This window comes from Silurus meridionalis, chromosome 5 (genome assembly GCF_014805685.1).
Source record: "Silurus meridionalis isolate SWU-2019-XX chromosome 5, ASM1480568v1, whole genome shotgun sequence".
Taxonomy (NCBI): Eukaryota; Metazoa; Chordata; class Actinopteri; order Siluriformes; family Siluridae; genus Silurus; species Silurus meridionalis.
This window is the reverse complement of record NC_060888.1, coordinates 19,713,207-19,731,723: the sequence shown is the minus strand read 5'-3', so window position 1 is coordinate 19,731,723 and position 18,517 is coordinate 19,713,207. Positions and strand designations below refer to the sequence as shown.

Here is an 18,517-nt window from a genome sequence, read left to right as displayed (position 1 = left end):
AATTACATTTTTCCCTTGATTTTTCTTTTAGTCATGCCAACAATTTTAAATACCACATGGTATAACATTAAAGTCTTCACCTTGTGCATGCCCCAAAACAGCCCACATATCCCCTGCTGTAACCCAATACATTCACTCAAGAGGCTCGCTTAGAAACTTATAATTAAATGAATGTTGCTTTAGTCAACCACAAAGCATTTGTCTGTTAAGAAGAAACTGCCAAAGAAACTAGAACATACCTTAAAAAGGGGGTGGGTTTAAATTGAACATTAAATTTTAGACATATACACATGCCAGGTCTGGATTATTTGTTTTTGTTTCTTTCCAATGAATTTCTACAAATGCAAGGGTTAACATATACATCTAAAACAGTAGTGACACAAGGCCTCTCCTTTTGTCCCTCTGTACCTTCATAATGGTCCATTAGTAGTATAGTATTTTCTTTTGGGGTTCTCCTTCCTCAAAAGTGAAGTCCAAAAGATATCCAAAAGTGTGAGGTCCTGTAGATATCCCTTAAAATCAGGGGCCTTTCCATTCCTCTATCCAGTTCATTCAAAGATTATTAAGTCCCTTGTTGAATGAGTGCAGAAAGAAGAAAAACCTGGCATGATCCCAAGATGCTGCATGGTGCTAAACTCCTGGGATGCACATGTGTGCCACGTTGACAATTTAAAGTTCATACAGAACAGCATTAGGGCTCTTTCCTCTTCACCCAATATGAAGAAAGAAGTGCAATCTACACCAATTACAGCCAGTCCATGTGCTTCCAGACAATAGGGATGCCACAATGTCTCCTAATACAGCCAAAGAATGTCTTGTAAAACTGCCTTTAAAAGCTTTCCGTGTGTGCACTGTCTCTTTTAGTGTCCCTTATTATATTTACCCTTTCAAAAGTTAAAAGGGAAAACCAATAATCAAAGAAAGAACCCAAAGAATTTCCTATTTCCACACCCCAAATATATTACTCTATTACATAGAGTTAAAAACCCATGAATCAGCGTTTTGTCTTTAGTAAATGGGACTCAAAGTAATAGTAAACTGATAATCGGTCTACTTGGTCTCTTAGATTTCTTATTTGTTTTTCCAGGTCAGAGATGAAATATGATGTTACCCTGTTGAGGTCTGGTTCTCCTATTAGTTTTTTACAGCCATGTCCAACAGACGTTACCATGGGGCCCTATGTTTAATGTTTAACTCAGCTCCAGCCATGGAAGCCCACATTCCTTTTTTATTTTGTATTTTTTAAATGCTTCAAGCACAAGAAGGCTATGACCATTTCCTCCACCTCACCTGTCAATTCTCAGAAATTATACTAAAATGAGTATAATTTAATTTTCTATAAGTGGCACTTTAAATATGTGCTGAATACTGACTGTTTCTCCCAGCCATATGGATTAGAAGACTGGTTACATTTAAGGATTTTACTCTCTCCTGAAAGGTAATAGAGGTCTCCTTAACTGTGTATCATTACTTTCTGCATCCAATTATATGTAAACTTGAGCCAAAGAATGATTTACATTACCAAAATGCAGCATTAAGACAACATTAAATAAATCATAATGGTGAATCCTTTACAGCACTTAAAACATGTGTGCTTAAGGGGTACAGTGTGTTGAATAATCAAAAATCAGGCAACCATATCTGGAAATTCTGCAAAACCAAAACAGTTGGATTTGTACATAAGATAAATTCTTTGAACAGACATCATGAGATGTCCCTTTTTTAAAGCATTTTTCATGAACACAGTCATCCCATTTATTGTCTGTGTTTATCCTAACCCTTGCATCTGGCTGTCAAGAAGTACCTTTTAATACAATCCATTATCAGATGTAATGTATACACAGACAGTTTTCTAGGTGAGTAACGAGATACAGTTTTACAGTGGTACAACAAATGGTCACTCAAATGTTATTTTTTTATCTAGTTAACATGAGCTCAGAACAAGGCTCTGGACTGCAGATGGCAGGTGGTGTGGAAGGCAGGTGTTACTTGGTGTGAGTTTTAAAATGTGACTGTGTGAATCCCAAGCGACTATAGGTTGTGTTATGTTTTCTTTAAACAGGTGTACGAAGCAGCGTAAACAGTGCTTCGTAAAAAAAAAAAGTGTAAATAGTGGACTTTGTGGCTGACATGGGATCAGGTTACTAGTGTAAATGACTTGAGGTAACATCAAAACAAATGAATGCAAAGGCCTGTTACTTTGAACTAAGCAGCCATTGAATTGTTAATTGATATTCCAGATATTAAATAAAAACTATTTTCTTGGGTTTCGACATACTAATTCAGCAATGAAGAAAAGATGTTGAGGATTGCCTTCTGATGCTTCATGTTTTCTTCGACGTTTTCTTTGACAGGTGAGGGCCAGAACATCTGTAGGATATATGCCAGTTTGAAAGGAACAAAAATCACAAAACCAGAAGGTAGCAGTAGTTTTAATTACAAGAAGACACAAGCCTGATTTTAGGAAGGTATACCAATACAGTAATCCGTCACCACATCGCGATTCAGCTTTAACGTTTTCACTGTATTGAGGGTTTTTACATGGAACTGTATATAAGTAGTATTGTGTCTTTCTTTTGGCTTCTCTCGTTAGGGGTTGCCACAGCGGATCCTCCGCACGTTTGATTTGGCACGTTTTACGCTGGATGCCCTTCCGTAACCCTCCCCAATTTATCCGGGCTTGGGACTGGCACTGAGAGTGGCTGGGGATGGTTCCCTGACCAGGGATCGAACCCGGGTTTTTAATGCTAAATTTTCTAGCCTAAAAAATTAAGCTTACAGAAGAGCTGTAATGCTCTTCTTGGGTATGCAGTACATTAATTTCATCATCGTTATAACTGCACACTTAATCCATCATCATCTCCATCATTCAAGTTGTATCTTCACTGGTGAGTATCCATATAGAATTTTTATGTTAAAATTATGTAGGTTTAGTCATATTGAACATGTTTAAGAGCAGAGGTAAGGTTTATAAGAGTGTCGAGACGGTTTATAAAGCCTAAGATACGGAACGTAACCCAGGCAATAGGCGAGGGATTGCTGTATGAGGAAAATAAATAAATCCAAATAGGCCATTACCTTCCACCATATAAATAGTGTTACGAAAGTGGTTGCTTTAAGTTGCTTTAGTTTCACCACAACTGTTTCAAGTAAGTGTATCACATGTTTCATTTACAAGATTCAACAAATGAAATATAGCAAAAAAATTAATTTCAAATACCAAAAGTCAGTCACTTCAATGGTTAAACCATGTGTCTTGCAATTCATCACACAACAAATGGATCTACTATCAATACAGTATTTTCTTCATTGCATGCTTTTATCTTGTAAATTATTGCTTATTTAGAATGTTTTATAAAAAACTTTAACAATTAGTTTTTTTATAAAGTCAAAGATTGTCTTAAACTAATAATATAAATTTTCACTATTATTATTCGTATGGAAATGATTTATATACCTAGAATTGATAAAGGAGTTTCTTTTTTCACTAGCTAGACTACAAAATTAGGGAATTAATATTGTAATATCAGCCTTTAAACATTATATATGATTACTATCCTATTTTGTGATTTTATCATTTTAATTATTCTTTTTCCACAGAATCAAATTCAAAGACCGTTTGCTATGAAACTTTATGCCAAATGTATACAGTAATCCCCTGTTTATTGCAGTGGTAACGTTCCAGAACCACCCGCGATAAACGAAAAACCGCGATAAACAGACGCCAAACCAAAAATGCTTTTTTTAAATTTTTATTTATTGTTAAGTCATAAATCATCCTCCCACACACTTTAAACACACACAGAAAACATTTGCAAGAATACAGTAATTATATATATATATTTTTGAATTTCTTTATTAATAAATGTTATTATTTCAACATAAAAACAATAACAAGACCAAAAAAGCAAGTTTTTGGTCTAATGTGCTATCAAAAGACCGGGGAAAATCAGCAAAACAAATTAGTTATGTGGCAAATAGAATTTTGCGATAAATTGGGGGTGCGAGATTTGAACCCCGGTAAAGCAGATTACTGTAAATGTAAAGATATGATTGAGTGCACATTATTTTGATCCCTTTTTTTGTTTGCTTTTAAAACGTATGCAATATGCAACCACAACAACTCATACAAAAAAGAAAGCATGCAGTTTTTTTCAAAAACTGTGAAAAATATACATTGTTGTCTATAAGTACAGTATAATATATTCTCAACTTGTTGATCCTTGCTTTATTGAAATAAATACAACTTTTTGTTGTTTAATTTATCAAAGTCATCATTGCATAATTCTCACTGTTTGTTGATTGTCTGTTGCCATTGCCAATATCACAGCTGCAAAGGTAATCTAATCTAGTATCTGTTAAATAGATTTAACAGTCTATTAGTAATGTACTATAATTTAAATATTTGAAGAATCCAGTCTTTATTTCTGGTTAATTTAACCTCTTTCTGTCTTCCAAGCTGGTGAGCAATTCCTATGCCACAACACTATTAAATTCCTGTGATTAAATCGTGATTAATTGTATATAACAGCATGACTCTTGCAGTGGTTCCAGCTTCTAATATGTTACAGTAATATTCTTCAAGCACATATATCCAAGTCATGATTTCTCTTTTACTTGCAAAAGTAAGCAAAAAAAATAAAAGGAATGTTGTGAGCATCAACAGAAATTATTGAAGAAAAAATAGTTTCTATTTCACAGGGAGAAAAAAATAATTTGCAGACACTATATTCAATACATGGACATATAAAGGTTAAATAAATCAAGTTCAAAACATAAATGATGCTAATGTTGCTTTTACAATGAGTTCACATAGGAATTTGTATTCACTGTAATGTAAAGGATCTTCCTCAAGCTCTTAACATTATTAAACAGCTCTTGAGTGGAAACATCTACAGAGTCATAGCAAATTGGAAAGCCCATAAACATCCCTGTCACTACAACTTGTGGATCCACAACTAACTTGCCCCAGGCAGATGAGCTATACAATATTTCTCTGATAAGGATAGTAGAAAGTCACGATTCGGTTAAATTTCGGTATGGTTAGGAGGAAGAAATGCAAAACATAAAATTGCTTGTAGTTTTATATTAATGTAGTTTATTGTTATTAACATTTGGGATCATTACCATTTGAACGGTTTACATTAAATAAAATTCCTGCTTGGTAAATAATATATCAAATAATATTTTATAATAAAAAATAAAATTAATGCAATACAATTTTTATTATATTTATTAAATTGAGTAATAATTAAATTGGCACAAATTAAATTGATTAAATAAAATGTAATAAAGATTATATTCAACAAATAGTTCACATTTGGGTAATCTGACCCCATTTGGGTAATATAGATGTGTATGTAAGTGTGTGTGTGTGTGTGTTTGTGTTTAATATTTAATGTTCTAAAGATATGATCTACTTAATTGTTTAGCTTATTGTAGCATACTTTAACAGATGTCTTCAATCCTTCTATCTCTCATTCATTCACTACCTCGACATGCACAATCGTCAGGATTTTCTCCTTTTAAGAGAAATTCTTGAAGCTAGACATAAAATCCTAAATAATCCAAAGCGCTAACATTAACCGCAAACCAGGAAGTGGCTAGTGGCTAAAGCTAGTGCTATTGATTCTTTCGGGTTTTCATGAATGCGCAAAATAACACTGTGCTAACTCTGGGTTCTTCTTAATACCCTAGCATTGTTTATTAAGTTTAATAATAAATTAGACTTAGACAAACTTGCGTTTGTTCCAAATGGGGAAAAGGATTGCATTGGATACACGTGTACTGAACCGAAAGCCCTGTACTGAAAAATCTCGTACATACATACAAATATTTCTTATTTTTGTGATTTAATTCTTACAGTCTTAAGGCTACAATAAAGTGAAATGTTGACATGTTTATGCTTATAAATACATACTTTTTTGGTTCTATTTATAAGTACAACATTCTAATACATTATATATGTACATTTGAAGTAAATGCTTACAATGAAGAATATTAAATAGCAATTAATTATAAACTACGGTACCTTATTTCCCTTCACTGTATTTTTGTAGAGTAACAGCTTGCACATAGACTTATAGTATATGGAATCTTATACCTAAATGTGTATAATCATTGAAATGGCACAGCTTTCTTTGTGGTGACATTTATTCAGCATTTTCGAAAAGAGTCTCCAGTATCAGCACTATCCGAGATAAAAATTTATTTTTCTGTTATGACAAATTCTTCAGGACAGAATTCTTTGTAGTTTCTCTGTAACAAGCTAAAGATAAAGATAGGAATAGAAAACCTGGAGAGGAAAGCTTTTATATCAGTATCTGTTCCACAATAACACACAATAACAGGTACTAACTTGTTCCATGGACTTTCTACAACATTAAACCTGACTATTTACAGAGTAACCTGAAATGGTAAAAATGGTATAAGAGGAAAAACACTTCAGGGTGTGCTACTATAACAATACAATACACTTTTAGAATAGCATCTGACAACCCCGTCACAAATTATAGTATGCCCTGTCAGAGTATATGACACTTATAATTTAGATGTAATTGTCATTTACATGTAGCAAGTATAGAATATTTTGTTTGTATGGCCACTACCTCATTAATAAAACTGTAAAGGATGCCATCTGTGTGCTCTACTTGGACAGCTAAAATGCCTTGTTTCTATAAACTTTCTAATTCAGTATTTATTTAGATCTATTATTCTTACTAACAAACCCCACAGCTACTTCCTGGATTCCTCTAAAATTATTAGTTCGTTTATATTTAGTAATCACTATCTGGGCCAGAAATATGCTGGACATTATTTAGACCATTGGGCAATTCACTTATTTGTTTTTCGCAAAAAGCACATTGAGATCCTTCCTGATTATAAAGTGTTTCAGCTACACCCATTGCTAAGAGATACAGAAAATCCGGCACATAACTATAAAATCTCCTCGGACAACATTTGCTATAGCCTGGCTCATAGTGAAGAGCTTGGTGACTTTTCAAATAGCACTGTTTGAAACCTATGTCAGTTTTTGAAATTTGTAACTTGCCAGTAAGTAAGTGCTATTATTGTGAAATGGAAGCATCAATGAGGAATAACAGCTGAATAATGAAGTGCTACACAATGCAATTGCAAAGAGCGAGACCACTGAGTGCTGCAGCAGGTATAGTTAGAAAAATGCTTATCCTCTGTTGCATCACTCACTATAGAGTTCCAAACTGCCTCTGGTAGCAACATTAGCACAAGAACTGTGCGTCAGGAGCATAATGAAATACATTTTCCATGGCCGAGCAGCTGCACACAAACCTAGGATCTCTATGCACAATGCCAAACGTTGTGGTTGAAGCCTCTGGACTCTGGAGCAGTCCAAATATGTTCTCTGGAGTGATGAATCACACTTCAATACCTTGCAATTGGATGGACAAATTCGAGTTTGGCATAACACTACCTGTTGAAATGCACAGTTTCAACCGTATAGCTTGGTGGACAAAGGATAATAGTCTGAGGCTTTTTTTTTCTCTTAAAGGATTTGATGTTGGGCCCCCTAGCTCCAGTGCCAATTGTAATGCATCAACATCCAAAGGCATTTTAGACAATTGCATGTATCCAACTCTGTGGCAGCCCTTGCTAGTTCTAGTATGACTGTACCCTTGTACACAAATCAAGCTCCATAAACACATGGTTTGACAAATATATAAATGATATATTTTTCTTATACTTTTTTTTATTTATTTACTTTATTTTTAGCCTTTTATTCTATTTCTATTTTTCATGTTTAAATGTTGGACAGTCAAAAAAAACATTTTACTGCATGTCGTACTCTGTATGAATGTGTATATGACAAATAAAATTTGAAATGGAATTTGAAATGTGGTTTGGAGAACTTCCAGTGGCCTGCACAGAGCTCTGACCATAACCACATTAAACACCGTTGAGATGAATTCGAATGGCAATTCTAAATTGTAAAAAGGAGTGGTGCTGAAGCAACTTTATATTGACGTGTATGGTTTTGAAACCGGATGTCTTCCAAGCTGATTGAGATAGTCAGGTGTCCATATTAGCAAAATACTGTGTCTACTAACATGGTTTTGAGAGGAGGAAAGAAACCTGAAAACACATGGACAAAAGAAGAAACCACTCAGACAGTAATCTAAGCTCAGGATCAAAATCATATATATGATTTTGATCCTGAGCAATTAAATTAAAAAAGTTAAACTTATTATATAGATTCATTACACAGACTGATATATTCTGAGTGATTAGTTCTTTGAATTTTTATGATTATAGCTTACAGCTAATAAAAATCCAAAATTTAGTATCTCAGATAATTTGAATATTGTGAAAAAGTTCAATATTGGAGACTCGTGGTGCCGCACTCTAATCAGCTAATTAACTTAAAACACCTGGAAAGGTTTTTCAGTCGGGTTCAGGCTACACAATCATGGGGAAAGACTGCAGAATTGACAATTGTCCATAAGCTGATCATTGACACCCTGCACAGGGAGGGTACTACACAAAAGGTCATTGCTAAAGAAGCTGACTATTTACAGAGTGCTGAATCCAAGCGCATTACTGGAAAGTGGAATGGAAGGAAAAAATGTGGTAGCTGTGCAGCTGGAGTCAATGCTTCAAGAGTCACCACGCACAGACAACTGTTGCATTCCTTGTCGAACCACTTTGGAATGGAAGACAATGTCAGAGGTGTCTTACCTGCGCTAAGGACAGAAAGGACTGGACTGTTGCACAGTGGGCCAAAACCCTCTTTTCAGATGAAAGTTAATTTTGCATTTAATTTGGAAACCAATATCCTAGATTCTGGAAAAAGAGAAAAGAGGCACATATTCTAAGTTGCTTGAGGTACAGTATAAAGTTTGCACAGTCAGTGGTGATTTGCATAATCATGTCATCTGCTGGTGTTGGTCTACTGTGCTTTATCAGGTCCAAAGTCAGCACAACTGTCTATCAGGAAGTTTTAGAGCACTTCATGCTTCCCTCTGCAGACCACCTTTATGAGGATTATGATTTCATTTTCCAGCAGGACTTAGCACCTGCCCACACGGCCAAAAGTACTAATACCATTGTTAAGAGGAAGCTGCAGGACACCAGACCCAATGACCAAGGCCGTGATCAGAGCAACCTAGGCTTCTATAACACCTTAGCAGTGCCACAGACTGATTGTATCCATGCCACACCACATTTGCAGTAATTCATGCAAAGGGAGCCCAGACCAAGTGTTGAGTGTATTGTTCCTACTTTTCAGTAGTTCAACATTTCTGTTCTTTTATTGGTCTTAATATTCAAATTTTCTGAGATAGCAAATTTAGATCTTATATTAGCTGTCAACCATACTCATCAAAAGAGAAAGAAGTGCCTGTCCGTGTTTTTATTTATATATAGGGATGTGAAAATGATCACGTTTTCTCATTCATTTGAACTTATCCGAGTTCACATCTGTTTCCTCTTTCGGCTGCTACCGTTAGGGGTCGCCAAAGCGTATTATCCGTCTCCATACTACTGTCCTCTACATCTGCCTCTTTCAAACCAGCTACCGGCATGTCTTCCTTCACCACATCCATAAACCTCCTCCTTGGCCTTCCTCTTTTCCTCCTTCCTGGCGTCTCCATCCTCAGCATACTTCTACCGATATACCTCAATCCCTCCTTTGCACATGTCCAAACCATCTTCCTCACTTTGTCTCCACAACGTCCTACATGCGCTGTCCCTCTAATAAACTCGTTTCTAATCCTGTCCATCCCAATGAAAATCTCAGCATCGTCACCTCCTGTCTTTTATTCATAAACATTTATTGTGTAAAATATGAATTTAAGCCCCCGAAACTTGGGTGGAAAATAAACCCTGTGAAAAAGAAATGCTTTTCCATTTAGATTGTAATGCAAAAATCAAAACCAAAAGGATTTCATGCTTCACCTGGTAGAATCAAGATTTGTTTGTTCACATTTGAATATGGACAAGGCACAAATCCAGTGTTTTAAATATGCACAGTGGGAAAGAAATCCATCACACCCAGAAAACTATCTGACACAGTAAGAACAGGGTCTTTTAAACAGCCAGATCCGCGCTGAAGCGTAACAAAAACATTCACGGAAGAGAAACGGCTTTGAATTGACAATCGTGACACCTGATACCAGGTCTGAATAAACGAGTCCATAAAGGCTGTCTGTCCCACGTGAAAAGAGCGGGGATGCGGGGTAACGCGATGCCGCGCCTTTAAAACGCCGCCCGCCCGCACGCGTTAAGAAGCGCGCGGATGCTGGAGTGCACCTGCTACGTGTTAACGCACCTGTCGGAGCTTCCGCACGCCGTTTCTCAGCACTTCCTCTCCATTTAAATGAAGAAGCCTGAAAGCGGCCATTCGTTTTCTACTCGTGCCGAAGCAGCAAGGAGTTAACCCAGAGGGCTCATTGATCGGCCTGAACCGCCGCAGGAGTGATAAAAGACGGTGCTTTATGAGAAAAAGTGCAGTTTCCGGTTGATTTCGTTGCACGGCTGGGGACGCGGTAGTGCTGGTCGGCAGGATGCCGGTGCAAATTCCGGACGACGCAGATTTCGCGTCTTTCAAGGAGCAGTGTGAAAGCGACGAGAGCTGGACCCAGCGCTACAACAAAGCCGGAGTGACGGTGTGGTGCCGAGACGAGGAGACCAAGACGGTACAAAAACTTAAGGCAAGTGCTTAAAAACGCGTGGGCTTCTGGGTAACCCTGCATTGCGGAGTCCATAGCGTGTACAGATACCATATTTCCTTTTCATAATGCGTAAAACAACAGCGCCTCAAATACCGCATGTCTTCTGTTTTACGTTTTATAGATGTTATTTTGTTAATATCGAACATCTTTGTTAGATATTATGCAAAACATTTCAAGTGCACCAGATGGTACGAGGCTACAGTATATCAAGATTTTTCGAATAGATATTTAATTGATGTTCATTAATGGTTAGACTTAATGTTTTCATCAGTGCCCAGGAAAGATTTATAAATAATCAATATTTTGGTATAAGCTGTTGTTGTTGTTGTTGTTGTTGCTGTTGTTGTTTGGCTACACACATCTATCCGATGTGTCTTTTCAGCAAATCAGGAGTTGAATTTAACCATGGGACTGCTTTGTTCGTTGTACGCATGCCCAAAAATAGCTACTTCATCATCTGACAACAGTTGTACCTTTTACTGTATCATTCCCTGTGTCTCATCTCTTAACCAGATTTCAGTGCACGAATGCCAATTTACAGTTAAGTTCCCCATTCTTTTTAATAAGCAGCATGCCATGTACTGAGAAAAAGGAACAACTATAGTTCCCCTGCCCATAGTTAACCTATAAACATCTTGTTTTCAGGCCACCTCCTAATTAAATTGGACCCCATTTTGTTTGACACTTAAATAAGTACGTGGCTGTTGAATTGGATGAATTCGGACATGCAGAAGGTGATTCCTGGAGAGACAATTAAGGCGTGAAGAACGTGGATAAAACGATCCAACGACCATAAAATAGTATGGTCGCGTTCTGGTTCACTATGATTAGACAACAGCAAGACATTGACTTAGTTAGAAAACCTTTATAAGTAAGCATCGAACTGTTAAATAAGCTTTACTTTTAGATGCAAAGAGATACCAACAATGTAAATGATAAGAACTCAAATCTGTGTTCAGCAATGTGTGCTTAGTTTCCTCTATGATATTATAAGTGTTAGAATACAGTATAAAATATTCATATTTATAAAAAAGATCCTTCGTCTGTAAAGCCTCTCCAATCTAACTGATGCAGGTGAAAAGGCTTTGTTTGGGACTCTAGGTTAAGATCTGTATCCTGTGTCAGAATGATGAGATGGAAAGTTAATGAGATTGTCAGGTGAGATAATGGGATTGTCAGACACACTATAATTAGCCTTATTTTTGTATGTTCTCATGTTCTGGTTTAAGACTTTATATTTCCTCAGCAGTGATCCAAAATGGTTTTCTTACTGAAAATGTGACAAACGAACACTCATGTTCATGGTCCATTAACAAGGGAAAAACAAAGTTCAGTGCATACATATGCAAACAGGTCGGGCTTGACTGATTCAGCTCGTGCCACATTATCACAGATGAAAGGCTCATCTGTACCTGTGAGACGCGTTGAAAAATTAAGAGTGGAAAACCGTGGTAACGGCAGGCTCGGAAACCTGATTCCCTCCTGTTGGTTTACACGTCTCAGACTTTTTTTTTTTTTTTTGGCTTGCAGACCTGCTGACCTTATGATGGCAGTCGAGTCCCATGCAATGTGGCAACTACTGACAAAAGTGACAGTACAACCAAAAAAGAAGGAAAAAATTAAAAGATGATGGATCCTTATTAATAATTCATTTGTCTTTCCGGAGCACTGAAGTGCTCCTCACTGTGAATAATTTACGTGCTGAAGGCTTTGACGACATTTCATTCATAGAGAGCAAATAGAGCTTGTTGTGGATGCCAGTGGAAATGGGGATGGCCTGCTCACACTAGGGTTCGAGAGGGGGTGTAAAATAAATTATTTACCTGATGTTAGGGATAGAGACGATTAGATTACATGGTTACTTGCCTTCCAGGCCCATAAAATATCTGATCACATTGCACTCAACACTTTCAAAGTCTTACATGACTGACAGCTCTTCAGAAACCAGGGTAAGGAATAATAGAGGTGAGTTTAGAATAGATAGGCTTCATTCAGCACAAAATAGAAATGAATACTCTCAACCCAGCTATGCTTTAACATAGTCAAGGTCTTTTCTCTTGGCGTTATTAGTTCATACTGTAACTCGGGTCTTTAGACATTTATTGGAATGATTTGCTAAACTATTACAGATGTATGGCCCAAATTCAAGACTAGCACAAAACCAGTGGAAGAGTGAAAACCAAAGAAACACAAATAGAGATTTCTCTGTGAATCTTTTCTTTTTTTTTCTAGATGAGAATTGTGTGCAAAGACGTCTGTGCTGAAACATTGTATGATGTCTTGCATGACACAAGCTACCGGAAGAAATGGGACAACATGATCGACACATTTGATATTGCAAGACTGACAGTCAATGCAGATGTAGGATATTACTCATGTGAGTCATCACAGTATTTACTTTCCTTTTTACTCTTCTATTTACTCCTGTTCTATATTTGCCTACTCATTGGCTCACTTGCCTGCTCAGTGGCTCAATAAAACATTCATAAATTGGTTTAACCTATTATCCTGGCCTTGATGCAAAGGAAAGAATACAAATCGTGGACTTGGAACACGTTAGTAGTAGCAGTGGACAGATTAATGGCTGAAATCTTCTAGAGAAAACTTGCTATAACTCAATTGTGCTTTGTCTGACTTCCATTCAGTAAACTGTACAGCTTTAACGGGCTGATGAATAATAAATTGTGTAAGAGTTATAATTACTCTACATAAACATTATAAATAGCGCTACATAATTTTTAAAGTACCACACAGTGTGAGATAAAGTGGCAAATTTAGCTGTAGACAGTTTTATTTTTTAGACTATTGTATAGATTGGACAAATCTAGATATGTTGGTTTAGTGCGGGGGTCGGCAACCCGCGGCTCTAGAGCCGCATGCGGCTCTTAAGCGCCGCCCTAGTGGCTCCCTGGAGCTTTTTCAAAAAAAATAAAAAATAATAATAATATAATATTATTTCAGTACGATATAAATTAATAAACATTCTTAACGTTTTTCAACGTTGTAAAAATGTGTATAATAAATATTTAATTTCAACATTTCTGTCAATGAAGATTTACGTCAAAAAAAAATACATAATACATTAAAATTATAATGGAAGTTAAACTTAAAACACCATCGTACAGCAGAGTAGTCACGTGGTGCGTCATTCTCTCCAGGATGCGCTGCAGGGAAAATAAACATTTAATCATGAATGCTCACTATGTATTTGTAGCCTACTTATCATTTTGATACTAAGGGGGTAATATAGACGCTTACATTACCTTCATTATAAGGCTTATATAAGGCGTTTAATTTTTTGCGGCTCCAGACAGATTTTTTTTTTTTTTTTTTGGTCAATATGGCTCTTTCAACATTTTGGGTTGCCGACCCCTGGTTTAGTGTCTCAAAATGCAGATTTCAAAGTAATTCATATTCAAGGCTAATTCTGGAGCCACACTTGATTTTACATCAGTTTCAAAATATTTAATCATGTCTTTTCTGTTTAAAGGGAAATGCCCGAGTCCACTGAAGAACAGGGATTTTGTCACCATGCGTTCATGGCTTCCTCTAGGCAAAGACTACTTGATAATCAACTATTCGGTCAAACACCCGGTATGTCAGCATGTTCTCCGGTCTGGAAGCAGTACAGATGTTTTCTCTTTATAAATGTGTTTGGCAGAGTCAGAGTTACAGTATTGTGTATTGTGCAAACTGGCATGCACTGTAGAACAGCTGTCTAGGCCTAGAGTAGACTGAAACAGAAGAAGCCGCCCTGGCCAGTGGGAAAAGTCTGAGCTATTGAGTAAATAGTCGGGTGATCCGATCCCTGTATCTTAATTAATAAGTAACCCGTCTCGTGTCCTGCAAATGGTTTTTTTTTTTTTTTTTGTTTTTTTTTTTTTTTTTTTTTTGTCCTTGGACAAAATTGTCACACGAATGAATTATGCAGCTAGGTTAAATTAAACATGTAGTCAATTAATCTCTGTTGGTGTAATTGTTGTTTTGATACTGACCAGCGAAATTCGGTTATCTTGAAGTCTTTCAGACATTTCTAAAGGGGGGGGCTTTAGTTTCCATTTTGTTTCCCCGTTTCAGAAATACCCACCAAAGAAAGACTATGTCCGAGCCGTGTCTTTACTCACCGGATACTTGATCCAGTCCAATGGCGCAAACTGTTGTACTCTTTACTACTTGACACAAGTAGATCCAAGAGGTGAGTGGTTTTCATCTGCTTCAAACTGTATTCTTTAAAAAACTGTATATGTGAACCATTGCATTTCCTGTAACAGTACAGGGAAGTTTTGTCATGCATGAAATGTTTACATGAAACACCATAGCTGGGTAAAGTTTAGAAATGCTCCATTTTGTTCGCATAACCTTTAATAATCAAGTTTAAACATTGTGTACACTACAAATGCGTTACATGATATGGCCTTGTGCTGCACTTGCACATTAAGACTTTTACAGTTTGAATTATACACAAAGAAGAGATTGCATAAGTAGTGTTGAGTTTCTTGGCCCAAAAGCATATTCAGTCCCCTCTGTATTATGTGTGTCGTAGTATTGGAACGGCAAGGACATTCTTTTTGTTTTTGCGTTATAGAGAAGACATTTAGGTTTGGGATCAAAAGAGGAATAGAGCATAATTACCTTTCATTTCCTGATATTTAAAACTTCAAACATGGCACTTTTTGTGGCAGACTGTGGTGAAATGCAAGCTAGGTTAAGGCTTGGTGATTGACTTGGCCTCTTAAACCTTTTTTCCCTTTATGAAGTCCTTTGTTGTGGGTAAATGATACTTTTCTTCCAAATGATTCTGACTGCATTTCTCTGTTAATTCTCAGACCGAATGTTTCAGTAAATTCATGACTGAATTTATTCAGTCATGAGTTTTATTTGGTAGAGGTTACTCTTATTTCCACAGAATTTTTTGGGCTCATCTGTATTTCTGTGTGAATTCGAATCTTCTGAATTTCTACTGATAAGAGGTTTGCTTCTTGTTGTATGGCCTCTATATTTCTGTTCTCAAACTTTTTTCTTTTTTTTGATTGTGAATTGTGATACCTTCACCCCTGCTCTGTTGTTGGTGATGTTTTAGGGTTGTTCTTCAAGTTATCAGTGTTCATCATCAACTGCTGCTATTGTCCTTGGATGACTTTTTTGATATGTGGGAGTTGATACACCAGTGGTTTGTTGTATTTGCTATGTCCAGTGCTTTTGCAATGGCTGATCACTTTTCCCGCTTTTCTCAGCTTCAAAATGGCTTGCTTTTTTCTATAGGCAACTCTGCGTGGGTTGGCCCTTTTTAACAACAAATCCAGCCTTCAGAGGTGGTCCAATACTATTTGAGGAGACTGTATATGCTAGTATATGTTAGGTATAAATCTTAGTATATATCTAAACAGAGGTATTTTTTTTTTTTTTTTTTTACCATTACAGGTTCCTTACCTAAATGGGTAGTAAACAGAGTGTCTCAGTTTGTGGGACCAAAGGTAAAGTATTTTAACACACTTCTGTGACTGTATACTCAGAGAGGATTATTGAATAACTATAATAACTAGAATTACATTTGCACAAAGTACAAGAAATGCAACATTGAGGTATTAAACATACTGATACTTATAGAAGGCAATTATTTAGTATGTAAGATCTTTTAAAATGGGAATGAATAAGCAGTATATTTTCAAGAACTGGTTGCTATGGTCCTTTGCTGTCCTCTAGTGGTCATAAACCGCAACCACATTCATCTTTTTTTATGTTTTCACCTATAAAATATATGTATGCCTCTCTCTCTCTCTCTCTCTCTCATTCATATATATATATATATATATATATATACACACACACACACACACACATCTTCTGCAGTTCTTTTGCACATAGAACAAAAAATAAATAATTATATATATAGTAATAATCTATTTCATCTATAGACTTATCTAAGTAATATATACTTATTAAAATTAGTATGATATTTTAAGTCATTTTAGCCTATTTTTCAAAATATTCTTATAAATTATATAAGACTAATTGTAGTGTCACTTGTATGTGTGTACACACACACAAGTGACACTACAATTAGTCTTTTAATTTGGGTGATCCATACAAAACTGTTTTGCTCTAACTTTAAATAGTCAATACTGCCCCCAATTTTAGTATTAGTTACTTTTAGTTTTTAATCTTCTAGAGCAGATGACCTTTAATGACCCTTGAGACTAAGAAATATACAATTTTGCCAGAAATGCCTTTGAGTAACAAAGATCTTTGTTGCTCCATAGGCCATGAGGAAGATCTACAAAGCATGCCTGAAGTACCCTGAGTGGAAAAGGAAGCATGACCCTAACCTGAAGCCATGGATGTACCCAGAGCAAAACACGCTGCCATGCATGAGTGCTTCCGAGCTCACTGTGCAGAGAGCAGATTCACTGGAGAACATCGACGAGAGTGGTCTAAATGAGGAAAAGATCCAGCAGCACAGTGAAGATGAGGAGACCTAAACCCCCAGACTCTTACATGAGCGTGCATGTATGTGTGAGGAATTGTTCTACAGAGTATGACTTATTAGTTTTCAGCTGCATCTTATGCATGCTTTGCTATGCATTTCCGATTACCATAATGGTGCTCCTTTCAAGGTTTTTGACATAATAATGATTGTGACTGTTTGCACTACCAGTCAGACTTTTATTAGAATTGCACATATTAAAATGAGCTCCCTTACATATTTATACATGAACACAAACAAATTGGCACATTATTGCAGGTAAAATTTAAATGTTTGGGCTACAATTGCAATGCTTTTTCAGTTGCGTCTTATGTGAGCATTGGTTTTGTAGTGTGTTTTATGGCTCCATAAACAGTCCGGTCTTTTTCTCAATTCAATGACTGTGAAATGTCACATTTCCAGTACTGGTTTCATCTGGGCATTTACACTCAACCTGCAGGAAGTGAGAGTTCTCCAGAGCTCTGTGGCTGGCTGCAGGGATTTTCACTTCAGTATCTTTACCTATGCATCAATAAGATCTCAGGAGTTGTAAAAAAAAAATAAAAATAAATTAATAAGCAGTGCTGTTTACTTTTCTCAAACTTACATTAGGTGTGTTTGTATCTCCATGGTCACTTTTTCCTATTCATATACGAATAAACATCTTTATCTTGTATTTTGGGAATGATTGTCTGCATCTGTGTAAATGTTCCATGGTCTCAAATTAGACTGGAGCGTACATGCTTTCTATTAGACTCGCACATTACGAGCCAGGTCTGCTTAAATATAGTTTTTACTGTAAATGTTTTTGCATATACTGTTTACATCTAGAGAACCATATATGGTTTGGCTGAGCCTCTGAAAAGTTGTATTGTTTTGAGGTAATATTGCAGTCTGATCCAGACTTTTAGCCTCTTCATTTTTAATTAATATTTTATTGCGATTTACAAAGACTGTTGAGACTGACTAGTACTTTTGAAATTTGTGTAAAACATTAACCCAAAGAGAATTTGATTTTCTTTTTCTCCTCTACTTGGCAAGAAAGGGAGGCCTGTGCCTGCCTCCACTCTTCCATCCAAAAGTCTACAGCTGGCCACCACTCCTCAAACTCTCCATTGTCTCCCACACTTCCTGCTTCCCATTTGGTGCAGTTCCTGCCTGCATCAGTCAGATTGTTCTGCAGGGAAGGAAACTGCACAAGTCAGGCCTCTGATTTCTCACAACACACTTCTGTTACTTTTACAGCATTTATAAGTTTCTTCATATCCTATTTTAAAGTAATCTATTTTCTTAAATAAAGTGTATATCCTATGACTGTGATGCAATGCAATGATTCTCATTGTTGACA

The 18,517-nt window shown here is 36.4% G+C and overlaps 1 protein-coding gene across 3 annotated transcripts; it reads left to right on the top strand.

Moving 5' to 3' along the window:
- The first annotated feature begins 9,829 nt into the window (after positions 1–9,829).
- stard15 (StAR-related lipid transfer (START) domain containing 15) lies at positions 9,830–18,489 on the top strand. Of its 3 annotated transcripts, none has more exons than XM_046850448.1 (7): positions 9,830–10,685; positions 12,939–13,083; positions 14,197–14,300; positions 14,784–14,901; positions 16,128–16,180; positions 16,967–17,213; positions 18,215–18,489. In XM_046850448.1, the coding sequence occupies exons 1-6, from the start codon at positions 10,539–10,541 to the stop codon at positions 17,183–17,185; spliced, it is 786 nt and encodes a 261-aa protein (XP_046706404.1). In that variant the 5' UTR covers positions 9,830–10,538; the 3' UTR covers positions 17,186–17,213; positions 18,215–18,489. The 3 variants fall into 3 exon arrangements, with proteins under 3 accessions (XP_046706404.1, XP_046706405.1, XP_046706403.1); XM_046850449.1 differs by having other exon boundaries at positions 18,211–18,489; XM_046850447.1 differs by lacking the exon at positions 18,215–18,489 and having other exon boundaries at positions 9,831–10,685; positions 16,967–17,845.
- Positions 18,490–18,517: the final 28 nt, after the last annotated feature.

Coding starts and splice junctions, on each gene's coding strand:
- stard15 (XM_046850448.1), top strand. CDS start 10,539: ATGCCGGTGCAAATTCCGGACGACGCAGATTTCGCGTCTTTCAAGGAG. Junction 10,686..12,938: donor AGACGGTACAAAAACTTAAG/GCAAGTGCTTAA, acceptor TTTTTTTTCTAG/ATGAGAATTGTGTGCAAAGA. Junction 14,902..16,127: donor GACACAAGTAGATCCAAGAG/GTGAGTGGTTTT, acceptor TTACCATTACAG/GTTCCTTACCTAAATGGGTA.